Raw genomic sequence first — 24,986 nt, 5'->3', positions numbered from 1 at the left:
TTGTCTCAGGTGTCCCAGCTGAAGCTATCATAAGCCTGTTAGCTCCAATTGACCCACCAGCTGAACCCAGACACCAGCATGAGCACAGCTGAGATGAGCCAAGCCCAGCTCAACCCAGCCAAGACTCCCAGCCCAAACGCCAACCTGTAGAATCATAAAGTAGTAGTTTTAATCACAAAGTTTTGAAGTGGCTTATTATGAAGCAAAAACTGATATATCCTGAAAAAATTTCAAAATCCACAAAATCATGAAATATAACGGTTTAATACTCTTCCTCCTCTCACTCTTACCCACCCCCCACCAAAAAAAAACTTTAAAACCTCCCCCCAGCCTTCACAGAACCATGGACAGAACTGGATCTGGAATCTTCTAGATAGTCTCCTACCTGTCAAGAACAGTGGCCAGAGGTGGAGAAGGTTGGTCTCCGCAGGAGGCCTCATGCAGGGGAGTCAGGTGACTGTCCCTTCCGTCCACCTGTCTCACCCCAGGGAGACCGGACTCATCTACGCCCAGGTCAGAAATGCTTCTCTAATCCTTGAAAATTTCTGCAAGGCTTCCAGCCCCCTGGTACCAGAGGGCCCACACATTAGTCATACTAACACAGCCTCATTGGCACCACAAAAAAGAGAAGTAACTAAATAGGTCCAAGAAGACCTCCCTTCTTCGATCATGTGCCCTCTGCCTCCCTTGGCCTCAAGGCCCAAATCCTTAGCCTGGTTCTCAGGCCCTGTCCAAATTGGCCTTACCTCTGTCTAGGTACATCTCTAGCTTCACCTGACACACACTCTAGGTCCTTACTGAGCCAAATATCAGTTATTGCCTGGATACACCAAACCTTTGCAAAATTGTTTGTAAAAGTGCTGTTCCCTCTTTCTGAAATATTCTTTCTTTCTTGTTCTCTCCTTCTCAGATAAACTCCTCCTCATCCTTTCAAACTTGTTCCAAATGTTCTACCTTAGAGAAGCAGGGTTGATTTCCCTCAGGATCAGTTAATTATTCCCTCTTCTGAGTCCCTACAGCACCCTGAACATCCTTCTAGTATAACAAATATCACAGTGCATTCTAACTATCTGTTCATATTTCTGCATTCAAAAATAATCCACAACCGGTACTAAAAAACATTGCATGATTTTTAGCAAATTGGACAATTACGTTTCTTTTGGATTTGGATATTCCATGTGTATTCCTCGCACTTACAGCCTCTGAGAGCAGTAACACTGGGAGTTGTCAGAGTGATGGAAAAAAAGCCAGCTCAGGATAATAAAGGAATCAGGTCTGACCCAGAGCAGAGGTGTGGTGCTTGGGAAAGGCTGTAAATTGGGAGATGTGGGTTCCAGGTCCAGGGCTGTCACTATCTTTGTAATCTTGGGTGAGTGACCCCCTTTTTCTGAACCATACTTTCTACATCCTTAAAATGAGTGAATCGGGAATACCAGGGAAGTATGGACTGGCCAACCCTCCTCCTCTGCCTACTGCAGCCAGGCTTCAGAAACAGTCCCCGGGGCAAGATGAGACGGCATAACCAGCCAAACAGTGACCTGGCTAGCCAGTCAGCAAGTCGGGGACAAGCCAGTGCCCAAGCCTGGATCTGAAGGCTCGGCCCAGCTGAGGAGGGGCTGATGCAGCAGCCAGCAGAGACGGAGAATCACACAGGGGTGCAAGCAGGTTCCAGGGAGACTGTGGGTCCCAGAGTGAACACAGAGGACATGTTCTCTGTGTCACAACACTTCTGTCCAGAAATTCTTATCCTCCCTCAGAAGGTCCCTGGTCCCAACAAGCTGTGTCAATGTTGAGCTTTTTTTTTTTAAGAGAATTCCCCATTTTTCAACAAGGATACCAAAACAAAATTTTTAAGACAATTGGAATACACACAGTCCAACTCTATGTATGGGTGTGTTATGTATCTAAAATTATCAAACATCTACTGATAATATTTAACATGTAGCTATTCATGTAGCTATTTGAATCACATATTACATATTATTTAGATATATTACTTCTTTTCTATTTGAGTTATTCAAGCAACATCCTTGAGCTTCTATTTCATACACAAGAACATCAGTCCTGATAAATGGTCCAAAGGCCACATAACTGTCCCCGAAGGAGAAGTTGCTGGGGCCTGGTGGCCTGGTAGAGTGGCTCCGAAACCCCGTCCAAGGGTGTTTGGTCAATCCGTTACCAGAGTGAGCACTTCCCAGAATGTGTGGGGAAAATTACTCTTTTACCACCACTCTCTGTACCAGGCGCTTTTCATGTGTCATCTCATTTAATCATCAAATCACCTCGGAGAGGCACGCATTGCTTCCATTTCACAGTTGGCAAAGCTGAGGCTCCAAGAAGTTGTCTCCCTTCAAAGGTCATACAAAGCAAGGGCAGAACTACGACCAAAACCCAAGTGTGTCTAAAACCCAGCCCCTTTACTACACTACACTCCTTTCTAATTAGAGTGTAACTTTTTAAAAAGCTTATTTTATGTTAATCAACTAAATAATTTCATTGTAAGTAAAATATCCCATAATAATGATCAGACTCTAATGATGACATGGAACCAGCTCTGGACCTGGGAACCCAGAAGAAACTGAAAACCAGCCCTAGCCATGCTTAAAGTTTTAAGAAATATGATCTTTTAAAAAGGCGAGTGAAGCAGTTTTTTCTGACTGGAGAAAATATATCTGGGGACAGTGTCTTTCTATAGACTAGTGGTTTTTAAGCTTCGTTACATATCTGAATCACTTTTAAACATTCTGATGTCCAGTCCACATCCCATATCAATTAAATACAATTAAATGCCAGGAGATGGGATCCAGGCATCAGTATTTTTAACCCAGGTGACTGCAACCAAGTTTGAGGACCAGTGCCTTAGAGAGAGCACCCCTCTCCCTGGGGCTAAGCCTAATAGCTCTGTTCCCTGTATTTGGCAGCTGAGAAAGGTAGGCTCACCCAGTTTTAAAGATGCTCCAGCAAGTTAAAGATTCTGAATGCAACTATGATGCATTTCCCCTCTGACAGAGAATAGCAAAGGCCAGATGCTCAACACACAGAAGTGTATCCTGATACCTAGGCACCCTGGCGGTTGGCAGTGTGACCTGGCAGACATTTCGCCTCCCCTAAGTCCCACCTCCACTGAAGGACCAATGAGCAGGCCTAGGGTACAGCCTGAAGTGTGGCACTACAAGACTGCTACAGGGTTCCAGAGAGTGTGCTGAGCCCAGGACTCAGTGAGGCAGCAAGGGATGGGGGCCAAGACTGGGTAGTCAGACATGAACAGCACAGCCAAGGCAACCTGTGCACCTTACAAACAAGCAAGGGGGCTGGGGTGGAGAAAAAGCCCAAGGAGGTCTCAGAAAGCTAGCATTGGGTCAGCTCAGCCCATCAGGTGGGGTCCCATACACCCCAGGTGCATAAGCCTTGTCCAGAGCTCCATGAAACTTTGTAGCAGGGGCCCCAGCTCTGACTCCAACAGAGCAGTGGCATCCTCTGAAGCAGTCAGATATTCCTTTGCCAGCTCTTACCTGTAAAACCAAAGCCAGACGGACCTGGCTTTTTTCACTGCTCATCTAGACAATTCCCTTACCATAAAGATGGTAACATGGAGGCCCAGAGAGGAGGAGGAACTTAGCTAAACACCACAGAGCCCTTGTAAAACATAGGTGGTATTCTGAACCACTGAGCAGTCCCTGATTACCTCTATAGCCACAGTAAGACATTCTACCTCCCTATGCCCCCATTAGACACTATACAAGCAGAAAAAAATACTCTGGTGGTATCCCCTGGTAGGCTAGCCATTCCTGTCCTCCCACCCAAGGGCAGCTCCAGGGTCCTGGGCATCAGCTAAGACCCCCAGCACACAAGCTCCTGAAGCCTTCCTCTAGCCCACAGCTCAGAGTAGCACCACCTTGAGAAATATGTTGCACCCACTCCCCAGATACCCAGTCCCTGCTAGAAAGACAGATCTTGATCCTAAGTGACTGCTGTTCCTGCCCCTAGCTGCCAGCAGGCTTACCTGTGGCCCTCGCTGCCCTGTGATTAGAGCAACACCTGGGAGAGAAGTCAGAAGAGCGACAGGTGAGCCCACCACAGGTCCCAGAGGATGGTGCTTACCAAGCACCCAGGAACACCCCACCCTGCATGGTGCAGCCAGCTGGGCCGCAGGGCCCAAGCCTCGGGGAACTGGGTACTGGGAAGGGGGGAGGGTTGGGGAAGCAGCCTGGATCCTCTCCTCCTTTCTCTGATGCATCCTCAGCCAGGGCTGCATTTCTCCAGCTCACCTGCGATGCTGCTGCAAGAAAGGGCTTGGTTGACTCCTCCTGCTCCTGTTTATCTCGAAGGCTCTGCAGCAATTTTCCCAAACTGAACAGCAAGAGGGAGACCTCAAAGAGGCGACTCTCTTCCTAGCTGCAGCTCTTTCCTAATCCTCTGGGTGCCTTGGAATAGAAGCTCAGAAGGAAGAAAACGAGATTTTCAACTTTCAGGAACTAGCTCTGCCGCTCTCTGCTCAGCTCAGAAGGCCATCCTTCTCAGCCTTTTAGGACTCGATCCAAAATCCTTCAGCCCTCCATGTTCCCCAAAATGACAGTGCTCATGTGTGGCTGGAACCTGCCCGGATCCGGCAGCTCATTTAAATAGAGCTCATCACAACAACAGTGTTGGTAGAGAAGTGAGTAGCTGCAGGGCCCTTGGGGACCCCCTGTTTATACGTAGGAAGAATGATGCAATCTGGGTATCAAAATAGCAATCCAGAATGGAATAACAGGCTCACGCAGCAGCGGTGCCTGCACAGCCAGAGCTCAAGTTGACACACTCTGTCAGCCCCACACTGCTGCAGCACGCAGATGCCAGGCACACACTCTCACCGCATCATTTTTAAAATCAGCAGGAGCCCGAGATAGCCCTCCATGCCCCCAGCACTGAAGGAGGGTGGGCAGGGGGCCTTTGACAGACATTAAAATCGGTCTCTTACACACTCACCTGCTCCTGCCACTTCACCTGAAGTCCTTATCCTGTGACGTCACAGTCAGTTGCCATAGTGACCAATTGTCCGTCACAAGTGGAGGATTAGGACTTCAGATGGAGAAGGCACACATTTTATGATGCACAAAGGTCCTGGGAGGTGTCCCTTGGCAGCTAACTCCACCCCACAGGGAGTTACAGTCCTATAGGAGCAGGATGAAAAAAAGGAAGAAAAAACAGGATTGAGTTGGAGCTAAGATATTAGAATGAGGCAAGCCTACAAGTACAAAAGAATTACAAAAGTACAGGGTAGAGGAAAATTTCAAAAGCACATAGGGGGAGTGGCTCGGAATGCACCTGGAGATTGGCAGGAAAGTATGCTCCTGAAAGGCCCTGAATGCTAAGCTAAGGAGCTTGGCCTTTGTCCTAAAAGCAAAAGCAGCCCAAAAAGATTCTGGAAAGAGACAGAGCTTGGCTTTCTGATTATTTGGATGGACCGCAGATGGCAGTGGGGAGAGGGTCAGTGTCAGGGAGGGGGCTTAGGCAATTGAACACTAATGGGACCCTGAACAAGGGTAGCAATGGAAAAAAAGGGACAGAGGGGTCATTTCAAAGAGAACCAGTGGAATACAACCAAAATGGGATGTTGTGGGGGGTGCAATATGTGAGGAATAGGAGCCAAATGGATGGGCTGTCACAAACAGAGCAATTGCCAAATCCCGTCTTACCTGTGTCCTACTTTCTCTGCCCCCCACAGCCTCTTAAGATCAGGCCTCATCCTGCCTTGCTGGATCAGTGATTCACAAACCTCTTTGGTATGGGTGTGGAACCAGGAATCGATACATTTACCCAATTTCACAAATAGATTTTCCAGTAGCCAGACCAGTTCTGGTTCAAGGACCAGGAATCTGGAACCAAGAGCCTGGACAATCACAGTAGCCTCCTAGCAGATCTTCCTGCCTCCAGTCTTGTCTCCTCCAATCATTCTTTGAAGCAGAATGACTTCTTAAAAATACAGATTTGAACATACTCTACTGCTGAAAAACCTTCAATGGTTCCCCACTGACTACAGAATAGCTTAAATTGGTTGTGACCCATCACACTGTGGCCCTAAATTTCCTTGCCAGAGTTTCCTTCAAGCAATCCTATATTCTAGTCAAAATGAAGTCCTCCCTGCCCCTTCTGGCCTCTCCTCCACATCCCTCCTCCTAATACTACCCCTACCTGAAACTCATTGCCATATTTTTCTGGCCCTGCCTGGCTCCTACACAGCTATTCTTACTTGATGTAACCCACACGTCAAAATCCCACCCAATTTCCCTAGGAAGAGCCCAAAACAGGGATCAGAGAACTACAACTCACCTGTTTTTGTAAATAAAGTTTTATTGAAAAAGAGCCATGCCCACTCATTCCCATACTGTTTGTGGTTGTTTCTGTGCTGCAGCAGCAGAGCTGAGTAGTGGTAACAGCAGCTGTATGACCCACAAAGCCAAAAATATTTACTATCTAGCCTCTTAACAAAAAAGTTTGCTGACCCCTGGCCTAAAGCAACAACTACTTAAACAGTTCTTGCCTCACCCTTTGGGGTTCGATTCTGGTAATGGGGATCCTGCTTAATCCCAAGTTAACCACATCCCTATGGGCTCTAGTTCTGGTAACTGGGTCCCAATCGATCTGGACCTTCATTTTTTGGTAGGCTGTTCATAATAAGGAAAAGGCACTTCAGGAGGATGTCAGATGTCAGAGTGTGAGGCCTCTTGGGGGAAGATGGGTAAAGCTAGGTCACATAGGGAATGGCAGCAAATGAGTCTCTAAAACTGGTTTGGGGTCAGATTGGGAAGAGCCTGGAAGGCCATGCTAAGTTTCTGTAAGCAAGTGGGGGCCTTGAAGTAACTAGAAAAGCAGGCCCAGAATAGGAGAGAGTGATCAGGGTTAAAGCTAGAGGATTGGAAGAAGAACCAGCAGAGGAAATATGTGAGATGATATCAGGCCAGGGGGTCCAGGGACTGTGGGGCACGGCCAGGCAGCAGATCTGAGCCAAGAGTCAGAATCTGGGCATAAAGGCCAGGTGACAGGCTGAGACAGGACATGAAGGGTCCAGAGCCTTCAAAGCCCATGCTGTCAGAACCACCCAACTGTGAAACAAGCTTTCTGTGCCAAAGAAGAACCCATGGCAGAAGGCAGAAAGTATAAGTAGGATGAATCTGGGTTCATTTCATCTGATAGTGTGGCACCTCTATCCCTCTTCACTTCAACTCTCAAGAATCAACCCAAGGACTGATGCACTGGCATACTCCATGCAAAGCCACTGTCCCCGTTCCAGCTGGGCCTGGACAGAGAGACAGTGGGGGAACCAAGGGCAGAAGAGTTCCTACTCTAGGTCTGCAGTTCCTACTGGCCCTCAACTCCAGGCAAGCCACAGACTGGCAGGCAAGGGAGCTGGACATTTTTTTCTGGTTCTGGAAGTGACCAATTATGTGACATTCAGCAGGATTCTAGGCCTTTCTGGAATCCCGATGCCCCATTTATGCAGTGAGGGGTTAGAGATAAGCTCCAAGGGTCATTCCTGCCCTCTACCCTCCACAGCATCAATTATGACTGCTCCCCCTTGACTAGGAGAGTCCCAGCAAACTACAGACCCTGCCACGACCTGTCCTTCAATCAGAGCTACCAAGAACTCCCTCCCTCAGCAATTCTGTTCTAGCTATAGCCTTCCCCCAAAACACAGCCCGCCTACTTTGTTAGCAGGGGAACTGATCTCCCAGTAACGAGCACCGTTCTGAGGTGCACAGTGCTACTCCCAGGGCCCTAGAGGGCCAATTAAGTTGAGGAAACTGTTCATGAACTAAAAAGCCATCCTACAGACAGGGTTCCAGAGCTCTAGCTCCTGTACCTGCTGCACACTCCGCTCAGCCCAGCTCAGCAGCCTGACCTCCACCTGGGGGACTTAGGTCACTACCCACAACAGGCATAACAACAGTTGGATACTCTTTAGCACCTGGAACAAGCAAATAGCAGTTGCTTTGCCTGCCAGGCCTGCCTGCTGCTGAGCTCTCACCCGCACTCACCTCCCACCCTCTCCCCAGGCCATTAGAGCCCCTCCAGCTGAGCTGCTCATTAAGATGTGCCTCATGTCCCACGCTGACTCTGAGGTTGTAGCATCTTGCATCATTAACTCTCTTTGGATCTTCCCAAAGCCCCAACACTTGCCCACTGAGGAACAGAGATTGCTCCTCCTTTCAGCATTTGTAATTTACAAGGGACACGCTGTTACCTGTCACTGGCTTCAGGAAGCATGAGGCTATGGTGGTTACTTGTGTTCTTAGAGCTCTTCAAGTGCAGCCCTGAAAGCTGGAAAAGGCCCAGGATCTCCCGGTCAGTTGGTGCTCCAGACAGAGCTCCAGGGGCCGTGACTGCCAGGCTCCGTCCACATCTTTACTTATCACCCTCACTGACGACGGAAAAACTAACAACTTAAAACAAGTAGATTCTTGCATTCTAATGTTAGAATCAAAGTCTCCAAGCTAGGATTTGTCTTTTAGTAGATTTGAAGGGAAAGAATAATGTTCCTTTTACTTTGGTGGGGAAGGAAATACCCAATTAATTGCTGTTTCTCCCCCAAAACAGCAAATAGAGCCACAGGCACCCTGAGAATTTTGAAAACAGATCTAGCACTTAGTAAATGTCAGTTGCAGGCCAGCCAGCTCCCTCCAGATGTTGTAACATTTATTTCAAGTATCATTTTGGGACTCAATGGCCAACTTTCCAGACAGAATTTGACCTGGGACCATTTCAATTTGGTTTAAAATTAAATAGTCCCAAGTAAGTATTCTCACTGACTGAGTAAATCCCTTTCTGATATCCAGCCTTTCTGTGCAGAGCCTCCAGCTCCAGATACCCACTGCATGTGCTCAGCACACTACTGCCTTTGCTCTGGTTCCCATCATTAGCTTTGGAAGACCTTGCCCAGCGGGTCTCCTCAGAGCCCTAGACCTGATGCAGTCCCATTTCCTAGTGTGAAGGAGTTGCTGGGGAGAATCTCAGCTAGGCTGTGGCTGCATTAGTTAAAGATTTGCACCTGATGACTCAGGCTTCAGGGTTGGTTCTTTCCTCGAGGATTCTCCATGGAGTTTCCCCATCAGTTCAGTAACTTCTGTGAGCAGGTAATCTCCCCAAAGTGCTATAATGCAGATCATAAGCTTTGAGGACAAGTGAACTCTCATTTGACCTGATCTGACAATCTGCTACCTTCTCCCATATTTTACCTCTGAAGACCCCAGATTGGCAGAAATAGGATAAACCTTTTAGCAAGTCTATGCTCCTCCTCCACTGGGTAAAGTGGCCATGCTTCTCTTTCCAAAGAACCAAAGTCCCAAAGCATGGCTTCCCAAATTATGGGCCAGAAATCTAAGTTCAGTCATTGGGTGTCTCCCTAGACTTACCAGAGATAGGTAACAGCTCTGCATTTCATCAGATAGCCCATTCGGGTACCATTCTTTTAGTCCCTTAGAAATCATCCAGTAAGCAATTGGTATCCACCAGTCCTGGTGGTGAGTGAAGAATCTTCCAGAGGTATCATTCCTATGCCCGAACTTGAAACAATCTTCTCTTCACATCCCTGCCACATGGTACGATTATCATCTGTGTATAGGTATCTGCCCTGACCTTGAATTCCTTTTCATCTCTGTACCCTAAATGTCAGAGGGCCTAGTACACAAAAGTCAATAAATACCTGTGAAGCAGACAGACATACAAACCAACAAATACCACACATGCCAGGATCCTAATATCTCCAAGTGGTAGAGGAAGATCATTCCACTCTTCACCCATAAATGCAAATGTGGAAGGCAACGATGGCCTAGCCAGGCCACAGGACATCCAAAAACATTTAAGCTGCTATATATTCAAGAAATTGCCTCTCTGGTTCCAAAACAAGCCTATTTGCTCCTAACAGATTTTTTTCCCATTTCAGTTTCACAAATTCTAAGTAATAGTATTTTTTCTCATTTCTCGGTCTATTACTAGATCCTTGGCACAGTACGGAATGTTTTATGTGTATGTTCCCATTTAATCTTCATAGCAATCCTGAGCTACTTATCACTGTCATCATCCCCAACGTGCAGGCAACGAAGCTTGCCCAACGACACGACTGTTTCGTAGCAGGCGTATTAGGACTCACACTCAGATACCCAGGTATACTGACAGCAAAGCATATGATTTGGGTCTCCATTGCGCTTAGAAAATTTGGCAAACACATTACAATTCTAGTGATTGTCATCAGTATGAATTTATTTTTCTGGGTCAAACAAAGCCTTGAGACATGCATATTAGTTTATGTTAAAAATATTAGGTGAGATCAAAGACCTACACATAAGACCTAAAACTTATAAAATTCTTAGAAACATAGAGTAAAAGCTTTATTCATGGCAACAGATTTGATAATGATTTCCTGGATATGAAGCTAAAAGCACTGGCAACAAAACGAAAAACAGAAAAGTTGGACTTCATCAACATCAAGAGCTTTTACGCACCAAAGGGCACTATCAACAGAACAAAAAGGTACCACAAAGAACAGGGGGAAACATACGCGAATCATTCATCTGACAAGGGACTGATACCCAGAATGTATAAAGAACTCCTACAACTCAACAACAACAAACAGCCACCGGTTTTAAAATGAGCAAAACTAAAACTATACCTCTAAACAGGAACTCCCCATTTCTGCCCCCCGCCCCCGGCCCCCGGCCACCACCATCCTGCTTTTTGTTTCTGTGGACGTGCGCACTCTAGGCACCTCACGTAAGCCGAATCACAGAGAACGTTCCTGTGTGTGTGTGTTCTGACTGGCTTATTTCATTTAGCACAACACGCTCAAAATTCACTCATGTTGTATTATGTGTCAGAATTTCCTTCCGTATTAAGGCTGAATGATACAATATCTGACTGTATGCATATGCCACATTTTTTTACCCATTCACCTATCGGGCTGCTTCCACCTATCAGCCATGGCACATAATGCCACTATGAGCGCGGGTATACAAATATCTCTTTGAGTCCCAACTTCAATTGTTTTGGGTATATAACTAAAAGTGGAATTTGTGGATCATATGGTAATTATACTTTTACTTTTTTTTTTTTTAGGAAATACCATACTGCTTTCCACAGAAGCTGCATGATTTTATAATCCCACCAACAGTGCCCAAGGATCCCAGTTTCTCCATATCTTCACCAACACATTATTTTCTTTTTTTTTAATGGATGTGAAGTGGTATTTCATTGTGGTTTTGATTTATATTTCCCTAAGATTAGTGATATTAAGAATCTTTTCACATGCCTAATGGTCATTTGTTTACCTTGTTTAGAGAAATGTCTATTCAAGTCCTTTGCCATTTTTAACTGGGTTGTTCATTTTTAATTTTTGAGATGTAGGAGTTCTTTATATATTCTGGATATTAACCCACCAGTGCTTGAACTTTTAAGATATATTTAAGATTTACCATATTTACAAATTTAAGTTACTGGGTTTCTAAGAGTTCTTTAAGTAAGCTTATTGGCTAGACAATTGCATTGCTTAAAAAGACAGTACATTTAATTTATAAAAAGCACATATTAACTAAGTTTGTAAATAGACTCAAATATTAATGAAAGGCCCTTAAAAATGACTGTTAAATTTTGCCACATTTATAAACAGAATAGTATTTATAAGCTAAAACCAAAACTTTAAGGAAGAGCAAAGTTTAAGTTATAAGTTTAGAAATCAGATATTAATTTAAAAATTCAAAGTAGTTCTCTGTGGAAAAATCCATAAGTTCTCTGTGCTCCAAACTCTCAAAGAGGCTCAGAGAGGTCGGGTAGTCTGCCCAAGAGCTTAAAGGGCTCAAAATTCAGATCACAGGACAAATGCAAAGTTATACTGCCTCAAAGAAAACCTAGACTTGTGTTTCAAAGCACCTTGAAAATACTGCCAACAAAGACACACACACAGAAGATAATGTTTCTAAATGCCATCAACTTATTTGACTTTCTCATCCTATTAAGTTCATTCAACGAATACTCTCTGTACCACTACCAGGTGCCCAGTGCTGCAACACAGAAACGAAGAGACCTGGCTCCTGTCTCCAAGGACTCTGCAGTTCTCACAGACTGTTTCCTAGGAAACCTGACATTCAAAGACAAGACACAAGCTCCTCCTCCCTGCCTGGCAGCGGCTTAGATGGTGAATAGTTCACTAGTCAGTGTGTCTGTTCAAAATCTGTTTCTGACCATCCCTAGTGAGCCCAGTCCATACCCCCCCGTCTTAGAAGTTTGGTGACGCAAGACTTGTCCTCTCTGTCTGGGGAGTCATCAAACCTGAGATTAAATCCTTCTCTGGGTTCTTAGTCTGCCACCAATTTAGGGAAACCCCAAACATGAAAAGCCCAAACAGATACATCAGGCATCAGGAGGAGTTGCTTTGTCTCACAGGTTCCCCACAGAGTTGCTTTCAGCAATGAGTGTCCCTTGAGCATTTAAATTCTCATTCTTTCTACACCTGAAATGCAGATCCTATGAAACAGGAGAGATCTGTTACTTAGAAGGAGGTGAACCTGTGCTGCTTGTGTACTCACCATCTGGGACAGTCCTGGGAGCCTTGGCGACCTGTCCTAGCTCCTGCACCAAGCCCTGAAAGCAGTCCTTACAGAGCAAATGCTGGCAGGGCAGGAGCCAGGCTCCCGCAAACTGCAGGTCCTGTTGGCACAACGAGCAAGTCAGTACCTTGGCCTCTATCTGTCCACTCCTGTGTTTTTGGTCAACTAGTGACAGCTTCATAAAGCTCACACCCATATCCATGGCCATGCCTGTGCCCGGGGCTGGGGCTTTTTCATTGGTGTCCTCAGGCGTGAAGCAGCGTGTAGAGCGAGCAAGCTCCACTCCCTGTAAGGGAAGCACAAAGCAAAGTGATTGTCCCCAGTCAAGAAGCTCAGTTGGTTAGAGCATCATCCCGATATGTGATTGATCCCTAGTCCGAGCTCATACAACAATGAACCAATAAATGCATAACTAAGTAGAACAATAAATCAGTGTCTCCCACCTGCTCCTCCTCTCTCTCTAAAAATCAATATTAAGGAAAAAAAGGCTGGTTTATTTCTTTTTGGAAAGGGGATGTTCCTGGATGGGCCAGGGAGGACTCAGAAACCAAAGCCTCAGAAGTCCAGGCCATGATCCTCCCCAGAACTGGAGCTCATGCCCTACAGCAGGTCACAGCCTCAGCCCCTCCCTCGGGCACAGAGACCCCCAGCATCTTTGCTGAGGAAAACAAAGGCTGGAGGGGTCTGCTGGTTGTGTGAGTCCTGCAGGGTTTGTTTGCCTTCAGAAGTGTCCCAGATCTACTTGTGCCTCTTTATTAACGGAGAAGCTTGATCCAAGATTTCATTTTGGAAAAGAGAAGGAAATTTATTAAATGCCAAGTTTATGCCTGGAATCTAATCTATATTACACACATACACACACACACTATATATGTATAATATATTTACTTTATATACATACTACATTTCAATCCACATAGCTACCCTTGAAATAGGGATTAAGATACTTTTACAAATTATATAAAACCACAAGGGGCAGGCAGGCTGAGGACACTGAGGCTCACAGAGGTTTGGTAGCTGCGCAAAGATAGACGATAAATAGCAGAGTTCAAATTCAAATTCAAACCCAGGTCAGTCTGATTCCAAACTCCACTCTTAACTACTGACATGTTTTTCAAGCTGAGGTCCACACACATGCTTTCACGAGTTCTCTCCAATAATTTTTTTAAATTAGTGTCTCATTCTGGTGTGAGTTTTTTAAAGTATAAATATTCTGGATCATCTACATATCTATGAATGCAAGATGTAAGATTTTAGGGTCTAGTTCACACCAAGCAGTGTCATTTTATCTCAGGCTAATGAGAAGACAAAGGAACAGGCTTAATATGTAAAGGATGCATTCTTGACACATGAAGTGTAAATGACATTGGGCACACGATGATGAATGTGTCACAGTACATACTTGGAATGGACAAAGGAGGTGGGGAAAGCAGACCATGATCATTGGGGGGGGGGGGGCAGTTGCCAAGCTCAGCCACAACAGGGAGCACCCACTGCCTTTGAGTTACAGTGGCAGTGAACTTCAGCAACGCATCATCTGCAAATGAAGTTAGTATTGTTAATTTGATTGTTCTGTGATTTGTAAACTATGTTGTTTTATAACTGTATAAGGACAAAGGGAGTGTAACTAATTTTATATTTGTACTTTTTAAGAAACAAAACAAAAATAATTTAATTCAAATCTGGAGCTCTGTTATTACGCACATTTATTTGAGAGAACTTTCACTTCAGTCCACAGACTCCAGGAGCCAAGCCCACTAAGGACAAAGGGTGATGGGGCTGGGAGAGGCCAAGCTGCTGAGAACCCAGCAAGATGCCACTAAATAAAGGTAGGTTTTCACCTCTGACTCATTACGGGGCTCTCAGGGCAGGTGTTTCCCGGAAAGCAGCCATAGCAGCAGCCCCAGTGGACGTGAGGGCAGTCTCCCTTGGAAGGTTTAAGTGGCTGAGTTTATTTTGTTAGACTTTGAGAAGGTCAAACTTTTTGGTTTTAGAATCCCTGAACATTTTTAAATTACTGAGGACCCCAAGGAGATTTTGTTTATGTGGGTTATAGCTATTGCTATTTATCATGATGTAAATTAAAACTGAGATGTTTTTAAATATTAATTCATTAAGATAACAACAAATCTATTACATGTCGATGTGAATAACATGCTAGGAAAAATGAACAATTTTCAAAAAGTAAATTTAGTGAGAAGAGTGACATTGTTTTTCCTTCTTGCAAACCTCATTAAAGCCTGGCTTAACAGAAAACAGCTGGATTTCCACACCTGCTCCTGCAGTCAATCTGCTACTTTTTTTGTTTATCGTATGTGAAGAAAAGCCAGCCTCACACAGCTACACAGTTAAAAATAGGGATATCTCAATATTTCAGTTGTGGATATTCTTCTTTGATACTACACAAAAATTCGACAAGGAGTAGTTTCTTAAAGGTTAGTTATAATGAGGAATCTGAAACTACATTAATGGACATTTCTTCTTCTAGTATATTCAATCCCACTGGTCTATTTTGCACTATGAACTGCTCTTTTAGGCATAATTTTGTAATACCAAGCATTGGTCATTTGGAAAATACTGGTTCAACCACTTACGCAGATACTCCAAATATTCACATGTTCCATCACACAAGAACACAAAAATCACACTCTTTAATCTCTAATCTCATAGAAAATCATTCAACTGTTAGAAAGTTGCCAAACTCAGAGAAGCAGCTGTAACTTTACCAGATTTCTATTTTTTGCCTGAAAGCTCAAATTTTGTCACCAGCAGCAAATACTGCCAGTTTTTCCCTTGAAATGACAGGCTTATTTCATTTTTGAGAAAACATCCACAAAATTCCCAAGCCCGGATAACCACAGTTTGTCTGTTAGTTGTTCATTCAAGTAAAACTGGTGTTCTACGCCCCCCACAGAAAGGCTGGTTCAGCTTGCGACTCAAATAGTAGCACAAGCAGCGGAAGTGCTTATTGCACTTCCATTCCAATTTCTTACTGCTCTGTAAGAGAACAGTAAAAAGACATGTATTCAAGGATGGAAACATAACAAAATTATTTACTGCTACACCTCGTACATTCTGAAGTGAAACTGGCTTTTCCCTTCTGTTTCTTTTCTTTTTAATGCAAATGCATGGCAGTGGAACAATGACTTGTATCAGCAGTTTTACATTCCATCTTTGGCCTCTGCTTTGGCACCACCAATGCAAATATCACCCTGGTGAAAGGGGCAAATAACATCTTCATATTATGATGGAAACTGTTCTGACCTTCTGGACCCCCTGAAAGGGTCCCTAGGACTCTCACAGGTCTAGGGACCACAATCTGAGAGCTGCTGTATCAGACTTGGAAGAACAGTTCTGAGAAAAGGGGAGGTGGCATGGCCTTCCAACACCAGTGGGCTCTACCCAGAGTAAAAATATAAAGAAATAACTATTTAATTCCTGTCTTAGAAAAGCAATTGAAGTAACTCTGTGAAGATAAAGATTAAATTAAAAGCACAGCCAACCAATGAGTCTGTGATTTAGGGAAAATGGGGGGAGGTCAAATGACTTATTTCTGCCCCCTTCTCTGGGCTGCTTTTCATCATAACTTAGTTCTTCCCTCTCCTCCCTCTTTCCCCTGACCTGGAAAGCGGAGAGGATAGAAGGTGGCAGAATGTGCTTAAGCCAGGGGCAGCAAACTCAAACACCTACAGAGCCAGGCATACTCACCTAAAAGAATGGGGGTCAATGTTGACAAACCTTAGCTTTGCAGAACCCCAGAAATTCAAACTTTCATTTAAATTTTAAAACACTGGCAACTAATTAAGTTAAAAAGCACAAGAGAACATCATGAATCAAAAAATTACATATCAGTAATTGTTTTGCGACTTCTGCTTTAAGCCATGGAGAAACCTGGATGAAATGGAAGAACTTTCCAGGATGGGAAACCTTGTGGATAAGACTAGCTTGCTCACCGACCACCTCCTTTTAATATCCCACCCCAGGGGTGGGAGAGAAGGGAAACGTTTCCTGGTTTCTGCTCCTTGCCAAGGAGTGACAGAACAAGTCATTCCACGGCGTACTGGGAGTAAGAACTTCAAAGACGGTCTGCACGGGTGGTACAGAACAAATTACTAAACAGACGCATTTCAGGGAGGCAACGGGAGAAACACTGGGTAATGGCACAGCATCCACGCCGCGCTAGGGTGTGTCGATGGTGATACATCATCAATTTCTTTACTTGTCTGCTGTTTTAGACACAGTCCTACAGCAGGACTTCGTCTTTCTGGCTCCCCACTGTGCCTGCCCCTCACTCCCTGGCACCTATATATGGTGCCTGAACACGGCAAGCACTCAATAAATATTTCTAAAATGAATGAATGAGTCCTGGCCATTTTTCATTATACAGACAAGAAAATTAAGATTCAAAGAGAATATGCTATTTGTTCAATATCATCCAGAGGTAGGAAATAAACCCAAGTTTCTGTGTTCTCTCCACTAATTTTATCATCTGAAATGAAATTCACACCCAATTATTTAAGCTCCTCTTTGGTGCTGGTGGATAAACTGCTATCTCAAGGATCCCGGAATTCCGCTCTTCACATTTTGCTATTCTGAGTTCAACAGCAGCAGGGCGCCATCCTAGCTGCCAACAAAGTCTCTAGGAATGCACTTGCCATCCACTACAATGAGGTTTTTTTAAAAATCTATCCAGCCCAGAAAGGAAAGACTCCCACAAATTCCTAATCCTCAAATTAGATTATTTTTACTTTGTGGTGGAGAAAGCCCTGTGGGCCTATGGATTTTCCCCTAGGTGCCATATTGTCATTTATCAAAAACCACTGATAAAAAAATACCTCGAATCTGGTGGAGTTGAAATTGGAAACTATGCACACAGCTGGCACATTGATACAATCCATTTAGAAGAAATATACAGCAACACAACATGAAGCACAAAAACGTTCACACTCTGCAGTCCAGCAATCTCTCTCCTGGGAATGTATTCTAGACAAGTTACTTGACAGAAGAAAAAACTATATATACATACGGATATTCAGTGTATCGTGTCTCTAATACCAAAGAACACAACCAGAAAAAATGAAAACAAAATACATGAGAAAATGGCTTAGTATGTTATAAAAAGTTATAGTATGTGCTAAAGATAAATCACTCTTTAGCTGTTAAAAATAATAATCATAAACATTGGTTAGTGATACAAAAAATGTCACAGTAGTCAATGAAAAGCAGAACACAAAGATTTGTATACTATGATCATCAGTTTTGCAGATAGCTATGTCTCCACACAGACAAGAGCTGAAAGCTAATATTCAGACATGAAACAGCATTGTAGGGTGTTATCATTTGAGATGTTTATACTTATGTTTTGTCCTCAAAAAATTGTTTTAAATGTTTTACTGCCTTTTCTATTACAAAACCATTTTTTAAATTCTTTCTGAAACAAATTTGAATTTCTAAGTTTTTCTCTAATTCTCACTTAGAATGGATTTCTGGCTCTTCCCATCTTAAATTCACAATCCTCTGCCTCACAGGGGGCAAACACAAGGCCTGTGGGCTGAATCCGGACCTCCACCGCGTTTTATCCAGCCCGGCACCTTGTGTCTACCCAGTGGCAGTGCTCGCTTAACTGTTAAGGAGTAGTTATATGTATACAGTCCTAACATTACATTTGGTCCTTTGAAGGCAACCACGAGGCTGATGTGGCCCCTGATGAAAATGAGTTTGACACCCCTGCTGTACTTGAAATAGGAAAGCAACATAGTATTTCCAAATGTCCAAATCTAAAGATGAAAAGCCAGAAAACAAGGCTGAACCCGTACACGCTGTTGCTGCTGTCTGAGGGACTGCCGATAACGTCAGGAGGGGAAGAGAGAGGAACCATCGGGACCCTCTTCAGAGTGGCAGTGTGCCCACAAGGCCACCTGGAAAGGGGCATAGGGCAGCTAAAAGGCCAACACATCTTTACCTGCCTCACCAGGCTGCTGCCTGGCACCATCTCCTGTCTGCTCATTTCACAGGTATTTCTGAGGTCCTGGCTCTCTGGGAGAGCCCACAAACCTCATAGGTCACAATGTCATGCTCTAGTTCAAAAGAGATGTCACAGAGAAGGATGCCTCTCAGGAGTCATGCCCTGTATACCTGACAGGAAGAGACAGGTCACTTACTGGCTACTCAACTTTACAGACAAAGAACTCAACTCTGTTTGTTCTCCGAGAGCTGCTCAACCCAGGGAAACTGACCCACTGTGACAAACCCCACATGGGCCTTTTTTTAAAGCTACATGATTATCTTGTAAAGGAGAGGGAGCTGGCGAGAACCAGAGCCGAGCACCCAGGGCACTCCCTACCTTGGAGGCCAAACCTGTAAGAGGAATTCTAGGTGAACACCACGTACTGCTGGTGCATCCAGGGAAGCCTCCCAGTCAGCCAGGTGGCCTGACAAATAGGTGTAGCTCTTCTACAACCAAGGAACTTGGCAAAACTACCCATCACCCAGAACTCTACTTCCTGTCCCCCTCTCCCCTGACATTCTTGGTCCTTGCTTCAGGACCTAGTTATAGGATACCTCTCATTCCCAAGGGTCTGCCCAGCTTACCTTAATTCACAGAGCATCATCCCAGTGTAGTTTCCAGTTAGCTCAGTTCATCCCTTAGACACTTCCTGGCCAGTTTTGATGTCCAATAAATGATGATCTCTTCTTAGACCGTGTCTCACACCCTCAAGACCCCTTTCTGCTGGTCACAGGCACTATGTGATTAAGGATTGAAGGAGTGGCAAAGACCACACTCCTGTGAGGTCAGAGAGGGAACAGCTAAAGCAGGGGATCTGGAGAGGCAGAGGCCAACGACTAGGCTTTCCATCCGTAGCCCCTGGCAAGTCACTCCACTTTCTGTGCCTCAATGTTCTCATTCATTAAACGGGGATGATAGAGTTGACTTCTGAAGCAGATGCGTTTTTGTAAATAGCAAGGTGTATCTGGCTATTATAACTGTACATCAGAATGTTCTGAAAAGAAGCATATTATAAGATGGGCCTTAAAGGCTGAGGAAGATCCAGGATATATGCTCAAGAACATCACGAACACTCCAAGCTAGAGAGACACACAAGCACAGGCAAAAGGGCACAAGAGAAGTACCAAGTCTGGCTGCACTAGAAAGCTTGTGTAGCAAAGAAGCTAATATAAGGCTGGAAAGGCAGGTAGTCTAGATTCTGTTGGCAACAGGGAAATACTGAACTTTTTGATCAAATAAGTAAAAGGATGAAAGTCATTTTTAGGAAGATTAACGGGGCACAGGTATTATGGATGGAGGGATTGGAGGAGAGTTAGAATGCTTGCAGGGTGATCAGAGGAGGGTGTTGAACCCAGGAGATACGATGAGGGCCTTCGTGCAGGCAGTGGCACAAGGATACGGCGACAGTGTTTCAGAGGAAAAGAAGGCTTGGGACAATTGTAAGTTCTCCCTGACATTGCTATGGTGGACAAGGTATAAAGAAGGCACATATAAGCCGGGAAGACTGATGTCTTTGGCTACGTTTATCTAGTTTGTCTGTAGAATACCCGCAATATTAGCCAGAAATTAAATGAATACATGAGTGTGCAGCTCAGCAACAGAGATATGAACTGAGGCCACCCAAGAGGAGTTCACCCAAGAAGACTGTGTACTGTGAAAAGAGGTACAAGGGCAGGAGGCTGAAGAACCTTTAAGTGGTGGACGAAGAAGAACCTGAAAAGAAGACTGAGAAGTAGCCAGAAACACAGGAGGAAGGAGAGTTTCTCTAGGAAAAGAAGTCAAAGGGTAAAATACAACGAGAACAAGAGCTATGAGGAATAGAACTAGTCCATTCAATTTGGTGTTTGGTTAATCAATAACTTTGGTGAGAACAATTTCACTCAAATAGTGGATCTGAGAGCAAGATTGCAACGGATTAAGCAGCAAATGGGAAGTGAGCGCATGGACGGCACTCCAGACCATTCCTATGGAGGAAACTCCAGAAACTTGAAGGGTTTGCCGGCATGAACGTAAGCCAGTTAGCAGAGGTTGCTAACAAGGTCTACAATATCAGGGAGGAGAGGGCAGCACAAGGGGCCCAGAAAAGGATGAGGGAGAGGGCATCTCTCCTGGCAGCCGCTCTTGGTAACCCCCTACCGAGCAAGAAAGAGCTGACCAAAGGAGGGGGCAAACAGCCATCTGAGAAAGGAAATAGACTGGCACCCTGGAGCATAGACCCGGACCAGTGCGCCTATTGCAAAGAGAAAGGGCACTGGAAAAGAGAGTGCCTCTATAATAAGAAAAAGAGAAGGCTGACAGGTGAGCAACAGGGACCAGGGTCACAGGCGCCTACAGTCCTCATCCTGGCTGGCTGGGACTCAGACTAGGAGGGACCGGGCTCACTGAATCTCAGCCCCCATGAGCCCTTGGTCAAAGTGACAGTAGGGGGCCAAACATTCCCGCTTATGATAGACACCAGGGCAGAACACTCAGTGGTGACGACACCCCTTGCACCGCCGTAGGGCTGTGAATGGAGCCACGGGACGGCCCAGTAGCCCCAAACAATTCTGCAAGGCCCAAACTGTTGAACCGGGGGGTCACCAGACAAAGCATGAGTTCCTGTACCTACCAGAATGACCTGTACCGCTCCTAGGGCAGGACTCGCTCACAAAACTAGGAGCCTGAGTTATTTTCCATCCATTGAGAGAAGCCCGGCTACAGGTTGGCACCCTGAGCCTCATTATAGTCTTGGTCCTCCAGGAGGAAGAGTATCAGTCATATCAGGAGACTGAAGGGGACTGGAAGGGAGAGGCAGAATATAGAGAAGTGAACCTGCGAGAAAAATATCCCGAAGTGTGGGCAGAATATAACCCATCGGGGCTGGCAGAAAACCATCCACCTGTGGTAATAGGTCTAAAACCAAGGCAGATCCGCCAATACTCCATCTCCAGAGAGGCCAGGATAGGCATTGCAGAAGTCATGCGCTAGCACCTATGAGAGGGCATACTTGTACGGTGCCAGTCGCCCCTTTTGCCAGTACGGAAGCCAGATGGGAGTGGGTATAGACTGGTCCAGGACCTGAGGGCAGTGAATGAGGCAACAATCACGCTACACTCGGTGGTGCCAAACCCATAACCCTCCTCGGTCAGCTCCCACAAGGAGCCGCATGGTTCACCTGTTTGGACCTAAAGGATGCCTTCTTCTGCCTCTGGATAGCAAAGGCAAGCCAGCTGCTCTTTGCCTTTGAATGGCAGGATCCACGAACTGTGTCAAAAACTCAGTTAACCTGGACCCAACTGCCACAAGGCTTCAAAAATTCTCCCACTCTCTTTGGAGAGGCCCTGGCCAGGGACCTAAGGCTGCTCACCGACAGGGAGACTGGCCTGGTGTTACTACAGTACGTAGATGACCTTCTTTTAGCCGCACTGACCCAAAACTGGTGCTGGGAGGGCACTTGCCAGCTGCTCGAACTGCTGACTAGGACAGGGTACCAGTGTTGTGGAAAAAGGCACAAATATGCCAGACTCAGGTGAAATATCTAGGGTTTATCATCTCTCAGGGAAAGCAAGTCCTAGGCCAAGAGAGAAAGAAAGTAATCATAGCCCTACCAACCCCAACAACTCGGAAGGAGCTCCGAGAGTTCCTGGGGGCAGCTGGGTTCTGCAGAATCTGGATCCCGGGATATGCTACCCTAGCTAAATTCTCTTATCAGGTATTAAAAGGGACCGGACATGGTGCCTCTCTCTTGGGACACTGAGCAAGAGAAAGCTTTCCAGGCCATAAAGGACCACCTTGGTCACACCCCAGCACTGGGGCTACCAGACCCTAGCCAACCCTTCAATCTGTGTACGCATGAAAAAGAGAAAGTAGTGCTGGGCGTTCTCACCCAGCAAGCTAGGCCCTGGCAACAGCCAGAAGCTTACTTATCCAAACAACTGGACAATGTAGCAGCAAGCTGGCCACCTTGCCTCAGGGCCATAGCCAGTCACCCTCATGCAGGAGGCTGACAAAAATCACACTAGGACAAGAGATCAGTGTTTATGTGACACATGTGGTGACCAGCCTCCTTGCTGGACAGGGACACAAATGGCTCTCTAACCCAACACTGACTCAATATCAAGGCCTCCTTCATGAAAATCCCTGCATATAAATCAAAACTGTTCAGCAGATTAACTCAGCCACCTCTCTCCCCACAGAGCTGGGAGAACCTGACCATGACTGCCTCGAAGTGACGGAGGAGATCCATGCCAGCCGGCCTGACCTGCGAGACCAGCCCCTAACAAATCCAGAGCTGACATTCTATACCGATGGGAGCAGCTACATGATAGAGGGGAAACGAATAGCAGGGTATGCTGTAGTAGACAACCAAGTAGAGGCCAAGTCACTGCCAGTGTGGTGGTCAGCCCAGAGAGCGGAACTGTAGGCATTAATCAGAGCCCTAGAATTAGCAGAAGGGAAAAGAGTCAATATATATACTGACTCGAGGTATGCTTTTACCACTCTCCACATACATGGGGCAATCTATTGGGAGAGAGGACTATTGACAGCCAAAGAGAAAAAAATAAAAAATTAGGCTGAAATACTCCGACTATTAGAAGCAGTCTGGGTCCCTCAAGAAGTGGCTGTAATACACTGCAGGGGCCACCAGAGAGAGGAAACAGAAGTAGCCAGGGGAAACCAGAGGGCTGACCAGGCAGCAAAAGTGGCGGCAACAAGCCCAGAGGTGACAACCACACTGCCGGCCTTGCAGGGACCCCTGATAGGCCTGGATATAAATCAGCCAGACTGCACCCTAGAGGAGCAAAAGTGGGCAATGCAAGAGGGCTGCCTACAAACAGCCTCTGGGATATGGAAGCTGCCAGATGGCCGGCTCTACATCCCACGGGGCCAAGCCAGCAACCTGGTCAGGCAATGCTATGCCCTCCCTCACCTGGGAAAAACATCCCTAGAGACTTTGCTTAAGAGATACTATTACTTCCCCAACATGTCTACGCTTCCACAACATGTGCTGCAGCCTCAGCACAGTGCTTGACCTGTGCCCAGAAAAATGCGGCAGGTCACCCAAAGACCCCGATGGGAGTCCAATACAAAGGATTACAGCCTTTTGAGGATTTATAAATAGACTTTACAGAGGTAAAACCTAGCAAAGGATAGAAATACCTCCTCATGACGGTCTGCACATTCTCCGGGTGGGTGGAAGTGTTCCCCACTCAGACAGAGAAAAGCAGAGAAGTAGCAAAGGCTCTATTCAGAGAAGTAATTCCAAGGTTTGGACTGCCCACCACCACAGGGAGTGACAATGGACCCGCCTTTATAGCCAAGGTGATCCAAGATCTTGCAACTCAGCTAAGGCTTAATTGGAAATTACACACTGCCTACTGCCTCCAGAGCTCAGGAAACGCAGAATGTATGAATCAAACTCTGAAAGAGACACTAGCCAAATTTCATCAAGAGACTAACCTACCCTGGCCTGACCTGCTGCCATTGCCACTGTTCAGAGTTTGGAATGCCCCAAACCCCCAGGGGTACACACCATTGGAGCTAGTCTACAGCAGGCCACCAGCTATCTTGACCCTGCCTAGGGGAGAGCTTAAAGTTCTTGGAGAAGCAGGGCAGACTAGGTATCTCCAGAAGCTAGGGGAAACACACACAGTCAGACACACCAGGCCGGATTAGGCCAAGAACCCTATCCATGAGAGGGGCCAGCCCACTCACATAAGCCTGGAAACTATGTATGGGTAAAAGATTGGAAAAAGGAGCCCCTCCAATCCACATGGACAGGGCCTCATTTAGTCATTTTAACTACCCCAGCTGCCCTTAAGGTTGCGGGAATCATGCCTTGGATCCACTACAGCCCAGCCAAGACAGCAGCAGACACCAACGACCAGAAGGCTGACAACCATCCAGAGCCACCATCGGCGAGGCTGCCCACCTTGAGGTTGAGAAGACCAGCCACCAGCAAGGACTCTGGCAAATGGATCGTTGTTCCTGGGGATTCCTGCCTTCCTGGGGATACCTGACTCTTGTTGGCATCTTCGCAGTAATCCTAGGAATTGGACTAGTGACCATAACTCCCCCGGGATGAAGTTCTGGGGAGCAGGCCGCTCTTGGGGTAGCCTACCTCTGTATTGTCTGTACTTTTGGATACTTAATATGTTTTGCTTAGCTTGCTCGGCCCCTGCTACAGCCCCATGCTCAGCTGCATTTGCAAATGCAGCGCACCAGGAGAAAGAATAAGGCTAGGAGGCGGCGTAGTAAGCATGTATACAGAACCAAAAGATTCCGTGGCAAGCACCTGGGGGGTACCCCCAAACTGTGTAAGAGCAGTGGGGACTTGCACCTGGGGAGGAAAGCTATACTCCACAGGCATTATGGCCAGCCAGAGCTGCATGTGTAAGCCTCATGGGACCCTAGGTAGACAG

At 45.8% G+C, this 24,986-nt stretch overlaps 1 protein-coding gene across 2 annotated transcripts in view; it reads right to left on the bottom strand.

The window, feature by feature from the left end:
* The window catches only part of TRIM66 (tripartite motif containing 66), a 49,233-nt gene extending 36,375 nt beyond the window's left edge, over positions 1–12,858 (bottom strand). Inside the window, exon 1 of one of the 2 annotated variants that reach the window (XM_037050126.1) lies at positions 12,558–12,858. In XM_037050126.1, the coding sequence (XP_036906021.1) occupies positions 12,558–12,786 (229 nt within the window). In that variant the 5' untranslated portion in view covers positions 12,787–12,858. Of the gene's footprint in view, positions 1–4,268; positions 4,904–12,557 lie in introns of those variants that run through there. The other variant, XM_037050125.1, reaches the window with a different exon arrangement.
* Positions 12,859–24,986: the final 12,128 nt, after the last annotated feature.

This window comes from Sturnira hondurensis, unplaced genomic scaffold, assembly GCF_014824575.4.
Source record: "Sturnira hondurensis isolate 20B ecotype Veracruz unplaced genomic scaffold, ASM1482457v3 Scaffold0006505, whole genome shotgun sequence".
NCBI classification, from domain to species: domain Eukaryota; kingdom Metazoa; phylum Chordata; class Mammalia; order Chiroptera; family Phyllostomidae; genus Sturnira; species Sturnira hondurensis.
This window is presented reverse-complemented; position numbering and strand designations above follow the sequence as displayed.